At 40.9% G+C, this 15,164-nt stretch overlaps 2 protein-coding genes across 4 annotated transcripts in view; one reads left to right on the top strand and one right to left on the bottom strand.

The window, feature by feature from the left end:
• Positions 1-15,164, bottom strand: part of Atg13 (Autophagy-related 13) — a 361,003-nt gene that overhangs the window by 157,109 nt on the left and 188,730 nt on the right. The gene's annotated exons all lie outside the window — the stretch shown is intronic.
• Positions 1-15,164, top strand: part of LOC145981335 (uncharacterized) — a 235,457-nt gene that overhangs the window by 114,013 nt on the left and 106,280 nt on the right. For all 3 annotated transcript variants that reach the window (XM_083114550.1, XM_083114551.1, XM_083114549.1), the window contains exon 3: positions 5,681-5,807. In XM_083114550.1, coding sequence (XP_082970676.1) covers positions 5,681-5,807 — 127 coding nt within the window. The remainder of the gene's footprint in view (positions 1-5,680; positions 5,808-15,164) is intronic.

Genomic DNA, 15,164 nt, shown 5'->3' with positions numbered 1-15,164 from the left:
TCACGTGCAAAATGTATAATTATGACGAAAGATGGTCTATGTGGGTCGGAACCAGAGATGGCATCATAGTGGGGCACGGGGGGGGGGGGGCGTCCCAGTTCACAGCCGAACGAGTGCACGAAAGATTGATTTAGTTTATTTTACTTCTTGTTTTCTTGGCTAATTTGCGAAGATGGGGATGAGTGATGAAATTGATGAATGGACATTCGGAAACAACCAAGCACGAGCGGGATTCGAACCCGGGACCCTTGGCGTCGCAGCGCGATGTGCTAACCACTCGGTCACAGGGTCCGGCTAGAGTGCACGAAAGAGCCAGATCTGGCTCCAAGAGAGCTAAGTTGGCACACTGCCATGGACGGAAGGGCTTGGGAAGACTCCCGTGGAAATTGTATCGCATGCCCTTAAGCATTCCACTGCGAAGATGGAGATGAGTGATGACATGATGAAATTGATGAATGGACACTCGCAAACATCCACGCCCAGGTCGGGATTAGAACCCGGGATCCCTAGCGTCGGGGCGCGATGTGCTAACCACTCCGCCACGGGGACCGGCTTGAGAAGAAATGAGAACGAAGCTAATTCAACTCCTTGCCGTGGAGGTAGTTACGCTTCAGAGATTCAATACGTCTAAAACATTAAGTACGTAGAAACTAGAATCAAACATAAGAATTTAAAGAAAACATGCTTTTTGGCGTTTGTTATTGTTATGTATAGCAGTTTTCAGTGGTAGAAAACAAGAAAAAAGCCTTAAAAAGTTTCCTTCCGAATTTATTTGCGCTCTTATATTAGAATTTTACAAAACTTCCATATTCACATTATAATTAGCCTAAGGTAATAGCTGTTACTAAAATTTGAAATCCAATCCAAATTAATAGTCGTTAATACAGTAGTTATGTTATGTTATAGTTATGTACTAGTGCAAGATAGGTTTCTCATTTTTTTTAAATATGTGAAAGAACAATTCTATTTTTAAAAAAATCTATTAGTGAGGGCGTGAGGTGGCTGCAAAAACAATGTTCAGAAAATAACGATTTTGTGCTGAAATATGCAAGAAAATCGAAGTTTAAAATGTAGTTTAATTAAAGTAGTTTTTATATTACTAATTTACGAAAGAAAATTAGTTTTTTACATCTGCGTAAAACACGGGTTTTCTACGCGAAGTAAATTACTAGCAAATTACGCGTAATTTACGTAAAAAATGTAACGAGTAAATTACCTTGCCAACTCTACTGGCTGAGAAGAAAATTGGCGGTTTTGTGTTTTAGTTTCACAGAGGGGGAAAGCCTCAAACAGAAAGGAACACGTGTTTCTTTCTTCTTTTTCCTTTTTTTCTTATGCGGAAGTCAGCACGGGGCTTAAGATTTGTGAATATAGCTGCAACTTTTCACCTAACGTTCACGCTGCTCTACGTTCGCGTGACTTTAACCTCTCCGCTGCTATCTTCAACGGTTTGTCTCTGTCTCCCGCAAGCAACAGCGGGGGAAGCATTTCTCAAAGGAAGGGGGGACATGACTCCTTGTTTGTGTAGCTAGTGGGTGACATATTTTCTCACCTGTCCACACATAAGATGTTCCTTTTTGCTGAAGAGAGGCTGAAGGAATGAGCATATAAGCTCAGTGAAACTCAATTTTCAGCACTCCACCGTGCGACAACAGTTGACATTTCACAAGATCTTGTATCACATAATTCTTCATTCATGTTCTTAAACACGAAAAGCAGCTATCCAGAGTTTAAAAAAATAGCTACTTCATCTAATTTGAAACTAAATTAATATATTTTCGTACCTTACTTCACACGTGTAAATGAATTTGTTAACAAGCGCGTCTAATATTATTACATATTTCAAACTAACAGAACAACAGAATTGTTTTAACGAATGACAGACTTTATGCTATCACGTTACAATAGTCACAATAGTAATAGGAAAATACGTAAATTTAGGAAAAGCATATCGCCGATGAATGGTCCATTTTTGTAGTCGCAGACTGGGCTTTGGTTGCCCAGACCTGCAGCAGGAAGAAGAAGAAGACAATAGTAATATATTTCTCGTTAAATTAGCTGCAGCCAAAGCATCAGAGCTGTTGTAACCGAATAAGCTTTAACTCCGCCATTTAAAACAATACGTTAATAAATAAATAAATAGTAATCAGCAGCAAAAGCTATTAATAATAGATCTGTTCGCTTACCAATCTTTACAGGTGTTATATTAATATCAGTTTTTAATTTTTTTATGTATGATGAATAAATTACACGTTTATGAAATTATTACAGATTTTCTGAATACTTGCTCACCAAGGACTTTTTGTCAAAGTATTTATTTGGTTTGGTTTTGTCGATTTGTAAGAAGTCTATAATTTTACGTCTCAGTATTCGCTTTCGATACATCAGGTAGTCGTTGAGAGTATCCTATTTGCTTCATACAAGGGCACCCGCAGAGGGGGCCAATGGGTCACTTGCCTGCTGTGATATCTGGAAAAAAGTTCATGTAATTCGAATGCTGAAATTTCGGCGTGAAATCTGGATTAGGGGTGCCATGAAAGACAGCAGATTAAGTGGTCTCGGATGGATATCTGTGCATTCTGAAAGAGTACAAAAATACAACTAACTGTACATCGTTGATATTTATGGGAAGGAAGGAAGTTGAATCCAGTTTCTGTTTAAATAACGGACTAAAGTATGAGCTTGACAACAATGCCAAGGTAACAACAACAATAATAATAATGAGGTAAAATATGTGGTTTTATGACTAAAGGACAAGATACGAAATTTTGCTCTCCTCCCCAGTGGCCAAAGTGAAAATTCCTAGTTGAGGGAATGCTTAGCTCAATTTGGGAAAAGGATGGGGGAATTCTTGCGTGGACCAACATGGAAATAATGCAGTGAGTGGGGGATGCGTATGCAAATTTTCCCTGTTGGGATTGTTTTATGAGAAATTTCCTAAATTGGGGGTAACACCACCCCAGGTTGCATGGTTGCCCACCTGAGATAAATCCTGCGGGTGGCCTTGGCTTAGTATGAGATAGATAACGGCAGTGAAGTACAGTTAACATTTAAATATGCTGTCCTTGTTGTGTTTGTCAGGATAACACAAGTTTAGTTTATTTTTAACAACTTACAGATCCAGTAATTATACAATATGGTTACTATTTCGTTCCATGGCTCGAGAAACGGTCACGTAAGAAGGATAATGTCTTCCATGTTGACAGTTGTCCATTAAGCTTCCGTTTGTCATTAAACGCCCAAAAGATGGCGTAGCTGTGATGGGAAGCAGGGCGTGTGGCAGTGTTATAAGAATCTAAATTAGTCTTTGGAATTCAGTAGAACGTTATAAATACCGTATTTGCGAGATGAAAATGAAATCAAATGCTCTGTACAAGCTATTAAAGCGATCGCCATCTGCCGCATAAAAAAGAAGAGATGTCTGTAAACTGATCAGTGAGTTCCTTATCGGTTTCTGGCAACATTGAATCCAGATAGTGTGGGCAGAAAATCGGGTTCTACAGGGATAAAAAAGGAGTTGACACATGATGTTCAACTCTGTGATGAGATCGATAAGATTCGGTTGTGAACGTGTCGAGATTTCTAACGAACCTATTTGTAGTGAACATGTTGATCCGATGTGGATGTAAGAATGGTGGGAAAATAGTTCATTCTGCTGTGATTTTTTAAAATGGTGAACTGCATGTAGTTCAGTTTTTGGAAGTAACTAGTTACTAGTAATGCAGTTACTTGTAACAGTTATCTTCTGAGGAATTCTCACTGCAACTGGCTACACTACTTTTAAAAGTAAGTACGCGTAACTGTAACCTATTACTTTCTTTGCAAAAAGCAGAGGCGTCTCGTGAACGCATGCGTCAATTGTGGGAAAAAGGACAGCTTGCTCTGGGACGACATTCATGAGCATTTCTACATTCTAATTTCTTCATATAGGAGAAGTATTTATTTTACACGAGAGCGCTGAACAAAGCTTATATTACATTTCTTGGATCTGAAGTGAAAGAAAGTAATAATTCGTTTCCCACAATTGACGCATACGTCACTTCAGACCCAAGAAATGTAATATAAGCTTAGTTCTTGTAAAATAAATACTTCTCCTATATGAAGAAATTAGAATGTAGAAATGATCATGAATGTCGTCGCAGAGCAAGCTGTTCTTTTTCCCACAATTGACGTATGCGTTCACGAGACGCCTCTGGAAAAAGTAACGTTTTTGATTGATGGATTGATTTGGTTTATTTTACTTCGCATATTTGCCACTTTTGGCTAATCGCGAAGATGAGGATGAGTGATGATATGATGAAATTGATGAAGATACACTCACAATTAAAAAAAAAGTAAAGTGCTCCCCTGTGCTATGCACCACGCCATGAAAGCGTATAGGGGTGTGGGGTTAGGTCGAAGGTGTGGGTGATGTGATCAGCACCACGCCCCTGGTCGCCTTTACCCCCCAGAGTTTCCTCCATGTACACACTTTATACGACGCAGGGTGGGCGCCGGAGCCGCTTGAACATGTGGAAAAAGATCCCGGTTCTCTCCCGCATGGTAGTCCGACGCCCTAACGACTGAGCTACACACTCACAATTACTACTATTAATTTTGCCGTTGGGTGTATTGCCTGTGTGTGGAAACTACCCGAAAGGTAGGACTCTGAACAAGAAGAGGGAGAGCCGGAAATAGGGAGATAGTGAAATATAACTGAAGGCTTCCACGGTAGGGGCAAGAATAGATTTTGGCGCCCCGCAATTGTCTTCTCGTTACATTTTATATTATTTGCGCCCACCTAATAAGTGGAATAAGAAATTTTGTGACACGGATTCATTGTAACTGTGCGCCCTGTGCTTATTTTTCTGGCAAGAGCCCACGAGGCTGCCGTGGAAGCTCGAAGGGTGAATGAGGAAAGTTTCGTCTACGGAAGAATTGACAAATTACTTCCCGTGTGCCTTCTCCCGTTCCGTCATTAGTTAAAGTGACAACCTGCCTGCTTCTTAATTTGTAAACAGATTTCTCTCGGCGAACCTCGGCGATAGGTGCGCTGAAAACTCTAGAATGCAGGTGACTTTGCTGACAGAAGGTTTCGTGCTTGGAAATTGACTACAAAGGGGCCATGAGGACCTTTTTCATTACGATTCTAAAATTACTAAAATAGTTTACTTTTCAATCGGCGCTGGAGAGCACGCACCTCAGCTCCTCAATCCTTCATCGCAGGATATTTCTACCTCTTTTCTCTCCTCAATAGATCGCCACTCAGTGTTGCCAATCCATTAATTTCCCTCTGAATCTGCTACTTTTGGCTAATCGTGAAGCTGAGGGTGAGTGATGATAACCAGTGGCGCCCGATATATATCGACAAGATATAGTGACGATATATCGTCTAGTTGATATCGCCTCGACGATATTTTTTCAATATCGCGATATATAGTCTGGACGATACATCGCCAAATACTAGAGATCATTCAACCAATTACGGGGTGACATGTAGTGGTCAGCACGTCGAACCCCGAGTCGTCGTTGTAGCTTTTCACGATCGGGAAGGATGAGTGATGATATTGATGAACCTAGGCAGGTATTAAGTGTAAGAGCGTCGTAAGTGAAAGAGATTAAGTACTTTAACGCAGTTTTACTTATCTTATGTTTTTTTTATATCCAATTATTGAGTTCTTTCCTTTATTTTTTTTTACAGACATAAGGGGAAAGGCAAGGTTCTCTGAAGTTCGCAAACTGAGTGCACAGCAGTATCAAGAACAGTACTTGCAAGGCGGTGACGACAACCCACGTCGCCAATTCAACTTCAAGAGGCCTCTTTTCAGGTAAAGTGCCTATTGCTGTACTTAAGAAACCACTTACAGTCCAGCCAGGGCACGCACAGGGAACTAAATGCATCATATCGATTGATACAGCAGAACGTATCCATTGATGCACTAAAGTGTATTTTATGGCCTCTGCGAAGAATCAGATTCACATTGGATGCATTTTGGTGCATTTCTGTATGTCGTAAAAGAAACACCAAAGTGTATAATGTGATGCAAATGAGGATTCCTGTCAGTCGACATACACTTAAATGCAACCGTTGATGCGTTTTGATGCATCTTCCTGCATCATTTCTGATGATGCATTTAAACGTTTGGTCTGAATTACATAAAGTCTGTAGCTTAAACCAAACGTTTAAGTGCATCATCGATAAAAATGCAGGAAGGTGCATCAACGGTTGCATTTAAGTGTATGTCGACTGAAAGAAATCCTCATTTGCATCACATGATGCACTTTGGTGTTTCTTTTACGACATACAGAAATGCACCAAAATGCATCCAATGTGAATCTGATTCTTCGCAGAGGCCATAAAATACACTTTAGTGCATCAATGGATACGTTCTGCTGTATCAATCGATATGATGCATTTAGTTCTCTGTGCGTAGACAAAACTGCCTGGAAAGGTAGGGAAGCAGGTAGAAGCACCAACCAATCTACACTGTGATATTTCGTTCATATAGATTTGCTTGTTTTCATTTTCATTCTGAACCCTTCCATAATTGGAAACATTTCTCTACTTGCTTCGTTAATGTTTCCACAGCAAATGATTTTCACGGAACCCTCACCTTCCCAAAATGCCATTGCTGCCACAGACCTCCAGGTACCAGACCGGAAACGTGAGCCTTTTTACATGGGTCAACTTTAAGCCAAAAATTTCGTATGGAGGGTGATACTATCATGGCGAAGAGCATGCCTTCATATTTCCACTTGTAACAACTATTTTGAAGACTGTGAGTCATTGCACAACAGAAGATTGTAATTTTTAAGTTTACTAAGAAGTATATAACCACATATTACACTCCACAAGTGAGTACAAATAATTTATTCACTAAAATGAAAACTGAACAAGCTCTAATGTGCATCTCCGCCATATTTCTAGCCCCAGAATTATGCACGGCTTCAAATAAAAGTTCATCGTTTTCAGTCTGTGATTAGAGGTCAGCGATTTCTGCAGTCACCCCTGTTTTGACATTAAACAAGCCCAGTTGGCGCATGCGCACTTCTGTGTTCTGTCCATGGTTTCAGCTAAGGCAGTCGGATTGTAGAAACTAGTGATATAGCCAATGAGAACTCAAGTACAGGGTGGTCGTGATGCCATAAACACATTGGTCTTTCTCCTACGCTGGCGCCATTTTCAGTTCCAGCGATTGGAGCGCCTCCTACACCAACCCAGCCTGTACTACAACAGGGGGGGGGGGAAGGGGGCGCTTTATGAGTTTATCTTTCTTTTGCCACAAGCCGTGCAGCTGTAACTGTTATAGTTTCTTTGTAACAAACCTTTGGAAAGTTGGAAAGACTTCATGATCACTTGTACTTGAGTTTTCATTGGCAATATCACAAGTAATTACATGCAATGTTTAGTGTAATGGCAATTGAGTGAATTGTTGAATAGAACTTTTAAAAAAGAAAAAAAAATAACACGAAGGAATAGCCTGAAAATGAAGTTCGAGAAAGAGAAGATAAAATTGAACTTTCGAGAAAAGAGCGTGCCCTCCCACCGCGTGCAACACATCCACACAAGTCGTAAAAGAGCCTTACGATCTGTCTGGGGATTCCCAGATAGGAGGGCGTCCCCGGCAGAGCATTTGTAGTAAAAGTAAAAAAGATGTGTGAGCAGAGAATATTTACGACATTCTAGGATTCACTGAGCACGTTCAGATGTCATCTGAAACAACTTCCAGGGTCAAAATTCTGGAGAAAATATCTTGCTCTGAGCTGCATCTCAGCTGTGATCGCAGCTTCACGCCCTTATTCATCAGACCTCAGGGCGAAGCTCTCATCTAAGGATGAGTTACAGCCTACCGTATTCAGTAATAAGGCTCTTTGTACGGTTATGTTTATGAATGCGTTCCGCTTGTAACCGAAGGAAAATGCAGCTTCTAAAACTGTTGTACTGGTGGAAAATGCCTTATTCAGAGCTGATGTCATGGGATTTTATATTGTACACAAATTCAAGGGTTCTCAAACTTTCTCCGTCTCAGCAGCAAGGATTTTTCATAGCATTCCTTGCCTGGCCACTTATGGACATCGATCATTTACCAATTCAGTTAATTTTAGAACTCCATATCTATGCATAAAAATATCGTTAATTATTGTCGGAAACTAGGGGTCGAGTGGGGGTGGTTAGCCCCGCACTACGACCTCTTAAGGAATAGAGGGACAATTTCCCTTAGGTCGTCCTCTCTGCGGTAGCTGCCGAGCACTGTTGCCAGCTTCGCTCTTTTGGAGCCAGATCTGGCTCTTTCGTGCACTCGTTTTGCTGTGAACTGTAGCTCCCGCCCGCTGCCCCACTATGATGCTATCTCTGGATCCGGTCCACAAAGACCAGCTCATGATGTGATACTATTATATTGCCAGCCCCTCTTACCTCCTCAGCTGCTTTTTATAGCGCTGTAGCTGACGTGAAGATGACGACAGATCTAGACAGAGAATAAATTGTCATCACTTAAAAGTTATAGGTATTCGCAGCCCCCCTACCCCCTCTGACACCTAAAATTACCCTAGAAGGCACTTTATGCAGCCTTCAATAATCTAGCTCCTTGAAAGTCAACTTTAGCTACATTTAAGGTGAAATGTAGCTCTTTTATGCACATCAGGTTTGGCAACACTGCCAGGATGGCAGTAGGAGGCAAGGAGAAATGCATTACGCTTATGGGACCATTATTTGATTCGTTCTCTCGGGAATATCGAACATTCACTGACGTAGAAAAGTACATTGACGAAAAACGGACACGTTTAACTATTTATTAGTGGTAGGAAAAGTCTAAACTCCCATTTGATTAGCCGTAACTTGAAGTTGAAGTTGATTTCCCATAAGGAATACATACTTATTGATCATATTTTTCAAACATCGTGTCTAGCTTAATAATCACCTTTAAAGAAAACGCTTCCACATGCAACATGGAGAAAAATTCAAACTCTGTTGTATAGTGAAGGTGTTTTTTAGCAGTAGTGCTAATTCCGACGATATTGAGATAAATGCACAACTGGTACGTAATTGTCAATCTTCCCCTTAACGATAAGCCTTGTTTACCAAAAAAGTAAACTGTCATTGGCCCAACCCCTCCCAGTTTTGGCACCCAATCGCAGGGTGCGAAATCATTGATGACTGGTGGGGGGAAAGATCTTAATCTACACCCCATATATGTGTTCCCCCACCAACAATCTTGACCTCAAAAATCCCCCCCACCAAATATTTTCCGGGGGGGGGAGCTTTTCTTGTAACAACAAAATATAAGCAATTAGTAGGCTGTTTACTTCTTATGTACTTTACTAAGGATAATATCGAAAAAACACAAAATAGTGCGTGCAGAATGCTCTCTCTCTTTTTCAAGAGATTATTACCCTCTCTACACCAATAACAATATGCGTGCAATAAAAGAAGAATGCAAGTCAAACATAATTATAAATTATAATAGTTTTGTATTAATACGAAAACTAAACAAAAGCTTGTACATAACAAAACTATTTCGTAATTTATTGACATCTTTAACCAGTTAGTAAAGGAATTTTTGAATTTGAATTTAAAATTTTGGGTGCGTCAGAACTAAGGCTATTTTGCACCCGTCACATTCTACGGGGTCCAGCCCCTTATCGTTACACATAACAACTCTAATGTTGCATAACTAAAATCATAAAATATCGTAAAATATTAAAATCTTCTGACTTTCGTTAAAAGCTGAGGCTGTAAAGGAGCACTCAGCACAAATAAGGACAAAACACAGGACAACACAAACAAAATTATACTGGCTATGGGGCCAGTCGCCAGAGCCTCGTTGATCTGCAGTCCAGGGTGTACTACGTGGAAGTGAGGTTGACTATTGGGTGCACTACGTGGAAGGAGCACCCCTTACACCCCAGTAAAGGAACTAATTTGCTACTTTACACATATCTGATATATATAAAAGTAACTAATTAATTACTTTGTGTATTTAATAATAGTTTTTAAAAATATTTAGTAATTAATTGACTTTTATATTTAATAACATTATAAATATCCATATCATAATAATTTATGAATATATATATATATATATATATATATATATATATATTTACACACGTATATGGGGTGTAGATTAAGATATTCTCCCCCCCCACCAGTCTTCAATGATTTCGCACCCTGCGGGAACATGATATTAGCCTTGGGGTTCTTCATGACCCAATAAAAACTCAAACAAGGGGCATTGGCTTCGATGCACATGACACACACCTCTACAGAGACCAGTTATATATCGAAGCGAACTTTGTAGCTGTTCCAGACTTTTTAATATAGTATGACTGCCAGAGGATGCAAGGGTAAATAGCTGCATCACTCACACCCTTCCTTCCCTTTGCACCAGCTGACGGTAAGAACATCCAAGGGGAAAATTAGGCGTAAAAATGGGTAACAAATCATGAGTGGATCCTGTTATATTCTGAGCAATCTTGGCTGGAAGCCTATTCGATCTTCCCCCTGCTGAGCCCTTTTCTTCTTCAGAATGACGTCGTGCATGTGTGATCCGAACAGTCGCCCCGCAGCGCTCGGCACATGGGCTGCTTTCTTCTGCTGTTTACAAACAAGGGTTAATCAGAGATAACAGGGCCAGAAATAACCCTTCCGCAGTTACAGAAATGAGTCGAGCGGAACGAATCCATTGCGGAAGACGGGGAGCTTTGTTTCGGCTTAAATCGTGGAAGATTTATGGCGGCCAGCCACCTTCTGTCGGCTCTTCTTTTGTATTATTCTGGTCTCTGGCCTCAGAGCGCTTAGTCCTTGGACGAGAGCCTCGCTTTCCGCTGACCAAACGGTTGGCTACGCTCGCTTTGATCAACAACAGCAATATTTGCTTATGTAAAACCTATTTTACTCTTGGTAGCTCTGGGGCCTCTCCGATGGCGCAGTGGTAGCGTCGTTGCCTTGTAATCAAGGGATCCCGAGTTCTATACCCAGTGGAGGCACATAGTGGTTCGGATCCCACTTTAAACTGTTCGTCCAGTCCCGATTAGCCTTACTGTGCATAAAGTGGACTTAATGTTAAAACACCTAATCAATCAATCTTAGCAGCTCTTTAAAGCCCACTTTTTAAAGACGAAAGCATTTGCTTCGTTCCTTTCCTTTCCTTAATATTTATGCCATGACCAAAGTGCTACCGTGTGTAGTGAAACTTTGCAGATGCCATGGCATATTTAATGGCATTTCTCAAGGATAGAATAGGTCTCGTTTGCCTAGCATTTCTCGTAGCATAACCAATCAGAAACGAGCTCAAGGTCACGTGTGCAGGTGTAATGGCTGCCGAGTCAGATGTAAACAATGTATCACTTCGCATGTTCATAAGCCGATAACTACTGAACCGAGAGGAATAACGTTCCCTGCAAAGAGGTTTTAGAGACAAATCAATGACACTGCTTAAATACATACTTTATAACGTATTCAGTACACGTATGGAAAGAATTTTTTAGTTGTTTCAATTGTAAACACAGTGCATTCACCATAGATGGTGTAACTCGACGTGCCTTTCGTGCTGTATATATTATACACTGTTTATGCTAGCAAAAATGTCAAAGGAAATCCTTCCGTCAAAAGCGGGCCTAATGCATGCTTTTTGAAGGTTAATTTTATGGACGTGGCACTTTACTGCTGTGCAATCACAAATAAATAACATAACCCTTGGCGCGACAGTCCGTGAGGGCCAGTGTCGACCTACAGACTGCCACCCTCAGTTTCACCAGAGGTGGAAGTTAAGGGGTTTGTCAAAACGACAAACGCACAGTTGTTGTTGTAGGTTTCCGTGTCAGGTTACGCTACTAATTCGTAGCTCCCCAATTTTCTCACGATGGTGGGTGGCCACCGAACCCATACACAGGATCTCAGGAAAATTTGTTACGCTTCCCCCAGGAGACTCGAACCTGCGCGCATCTCGTATCGGGAGCCTTAGACTTCACGGCCACGGCGTGATCTAAGCAGAAGAGAATGTTAGTTCTAACGCGAGTCAATTCTTTCGCACATATTTCGTTCAACTTCACAGAGAAGCATATCCATTGTTCCACAGAGCAAGAAGAACAAGCTATCCGAAGAATGACGACTGATCTCGAACTTACCCCGTAACAAATCTGACGTCGCGAAATATCTCTTTTTTCCTGCGGTAGTATATAATTGCTATTCCTTTCGTTGCTCGCATTTTTTGGCAACGTCCTAACATTTCTTTTCAAGTGACGTTTCAACAGTTCTCTTCGAGCACTGAAAAGTAACCCCTGGTCCAGCTACCTCGGAAGCCAAATGACTCACTTTTGGTCGACACGTGGCTAATGCAGCACACTAATTGAACGAAGGTACGATGGTGGCCAATATCGAAATTTTTCTCTCCATAGAAATGCAACTAGAATCAATCATAAAAAAGTACGAAAAGAGTTTCAACCGGATTGATATTCACAGCATGACACTACTTTAGCCTCGATGTCACTTCCGCTCTAATTTAATATCCCTATTCCTACTGTGCATCCTATTCTTAGTCCACGGATCTCCCAAAGTAGTCCTCGCCCGGAGGTCCGAATGGGGGACTATTTTACCTCCGGAACATTTTAACTTGGGAACATCCATGGCCTTATATTGCAGTTTCTTGAACTAACTTAAAAATAAAACTTAATAAAATCCTTAGTAAAATATTTGGACCTAAAAGGGATGAGGAGACAGGTGAATGGAGAAGTTACATAATTTAGAACTACATAATTTGTATTCATGTCCAGATATTATTAGAATGATTAAATCAAGAAGGCTTAGGTGAGCAGGCCATGTGGCACGAATGGGAGTGGAAAGAGGAGTTTACAGGATTCTTGTTGGGAAACCTGATGGTAAGAGACCTGTAGGAAGGCCAAGACGAAGCTGGAAGGATAACGTCGAGATGGACCTAAAGGAAATCGGTAAGAATGGAAAAGATTGGATTGATCTTGCGCAGGATAGGTACAGATGGAAGGCTTGTGTTGCTGCAGCCATAAACCTTCGGGTTTAAGAAGGTTAGAGAGTTACTTAGTTAGTCAGTCATTCCTGCTCTTGAAAGCAATAGTACGTAGAGTGCCACACACGTAAATTTGCCGTTGCGTAGAAACGAATTTTCGTTTCGTCTCCCTCTCCCTTAGCATCATGTGTTCTACCCTGCTCGAAAACCTTCGCTATTGTTGCCACATTGTCATTCCATTCCTGGACACACTCGCGCAAACATCATTGAAAACAATTGACTAGCGCTCCAGCTCGCGGTTCCCACCGTTCGGTAGGGACGCTGATGTGGCAATATAGCACGGCGTAGTGGTTGCTTCTTTTATGCAGTGCATGTTCATTGGCTAGCTAGTAACTAGTGTTGCCAACTGTAATAATGAAGCACTATTTCTGTCACGGAAGGGGAAAAGGCAGGTAAAGTGACGGTGAGTTTCGTTGGATTGGAAGCACCATATTTTTATTTTATACTAAGTATTTGACCGGTTTGACGTTGTGTGCGTGTATTGCGTGTGTGTATGTAAAAGTGTGTGTTTGCTAATGAACGTTAAATTCCATAATGCCTCCAGTTCTGTCGAAGTTGAAATCAAAAACCTTGCATAGCCAAGCTCGGGAAATTCTAAGCAACGTGCACGAGTTCATGAAGGAGGAAGCCAGTCATGGTGTTAGCATCCCAATAAAGCATTTTGGCAAGAGAGCAGCGAACAGCAGCAACAAATTGTTCATATTTCATAATTTTGGAATTATTCAAAATAAATAAATTATGTGGCTCCAACATCATTTCAACTCTGGCTCCGGCAAGTGTTCTTGTAGAAATTGCATAGAGGAGGCTGTCATTTTTGCTGCTTAATGCGATGCATATTGTTTTCTGTGTTAAAATTGCCATGCTTTGATGGGTGACCAAGTTCATAGCAGGGCCGGCGGAAGGGGAGGGCGAACCGTCCCATCGCCCAGAGCGGCAAAATTTGAAGAGAAGAAAAAAATAAGCCTATTGAAAACTGTGATCGAGCGAGATATTCTTTTGCGCTGAATAGTATTGAAATAGCATAAGAAGTCTCATTATTTATTTTATATTTTGATGTTTTAGTTAGGAATATATTGATTTTCAATTTTCCGTTGCTGCGTAATGACCGGGGGGGGGGGGTCGAAATAGAGCGGCATCTGCCGCCACCTCCCAGGGAGGCAAAATGACTAGCGCCGGCCCTGGTTCATAACAAAAGAAAAAGCCGCGCAGCTTATCGTCTAGTGGCAGTATATGTACTTGTTATTGTTGTGGAAGCCGGCATCCTTTGTAAATGTACAACAAAGGCAACCGACTGTCGCCGATCTCAGAGAGGAAATAATAATACTGCTTCAGGAGGAGTGTTATGGTGCAATTGTAGCGGTTTAACACGTTGGCATGTTATTATCTGCCGTTGCAGTTCCATACCAGTGTATACGGGTTTTGGGAGTGAAAAGTTAGAACGCCACCAGTGCATTAATGCAATGAAAAATAATATATACATTTTTTTATTTTGTTTGAAATCACTCAAATAAGGAATCGTATGAAGAAGTCTTCTTTGCAGCATTTTTGGTAATTTTACTTATGTGTTAGTTCATATTTTGCGAATTTTTAGTAGCTACATACAAAGCCACTTGTTAGTACATATTAATCCTAGTCCTGGTATAATGCATGACGTTTAAAACTCAACGTTAGATAGACCTGAATTCTCTAATTTCATTGTTGTACGTAACAGCTGTGCATCGGCGCACCGCAGCGATTTTTCTATCTGGTCCATTAGCAACACTGCTTCTTTAGTTCTGTCGCGCATTGCACGGCAGAATTATCTGCGCTGGACTCTACACTCAGATACAACGATTAAGCAATATCGTATTGTTTCGTAAAGGCCATCCAAGTTCGCTTACTGTTGAAGTCACATTGCAGAGTAGATCGCATATATTCTTGCATCAACTGGACTTAAAACAAAAATTTTTAAAAAAGTCATGGAGAACATCAACATTGCTATCCTGCGTTTTCACAACAAAAAATATGCGTAATAGGATTGTCGAACATTTGGCAATTTCTAAAGACCCTGAATATTCTGGAACCTTATTGAGCTGCTGGATTGTTGACATTAAAGGGGCACGAAATGCAACTGTTGCTGCAATTCTAGTGCCTATCCATTGG

Source organism: Lepisma saccharinum, chromosome 29 (genome assembly GCF_977018435.1).
Source record: "Lepisma saccharinum chromosome 29, izLepSacc3.1, whole genome shotgun sequence".
Taxonomy (NCBI): domain Eukaryota; kingdom Metazoa; phylum Arthropoda; class Insecta; order Zygentoma; family Lepismatidae; genus Lepisma; species Lepisma saccharinum.
Note: the sequence above shows the minus strand (reverse complement) of the source record. Positions and strands in the feature narration are given on the sequence as shown.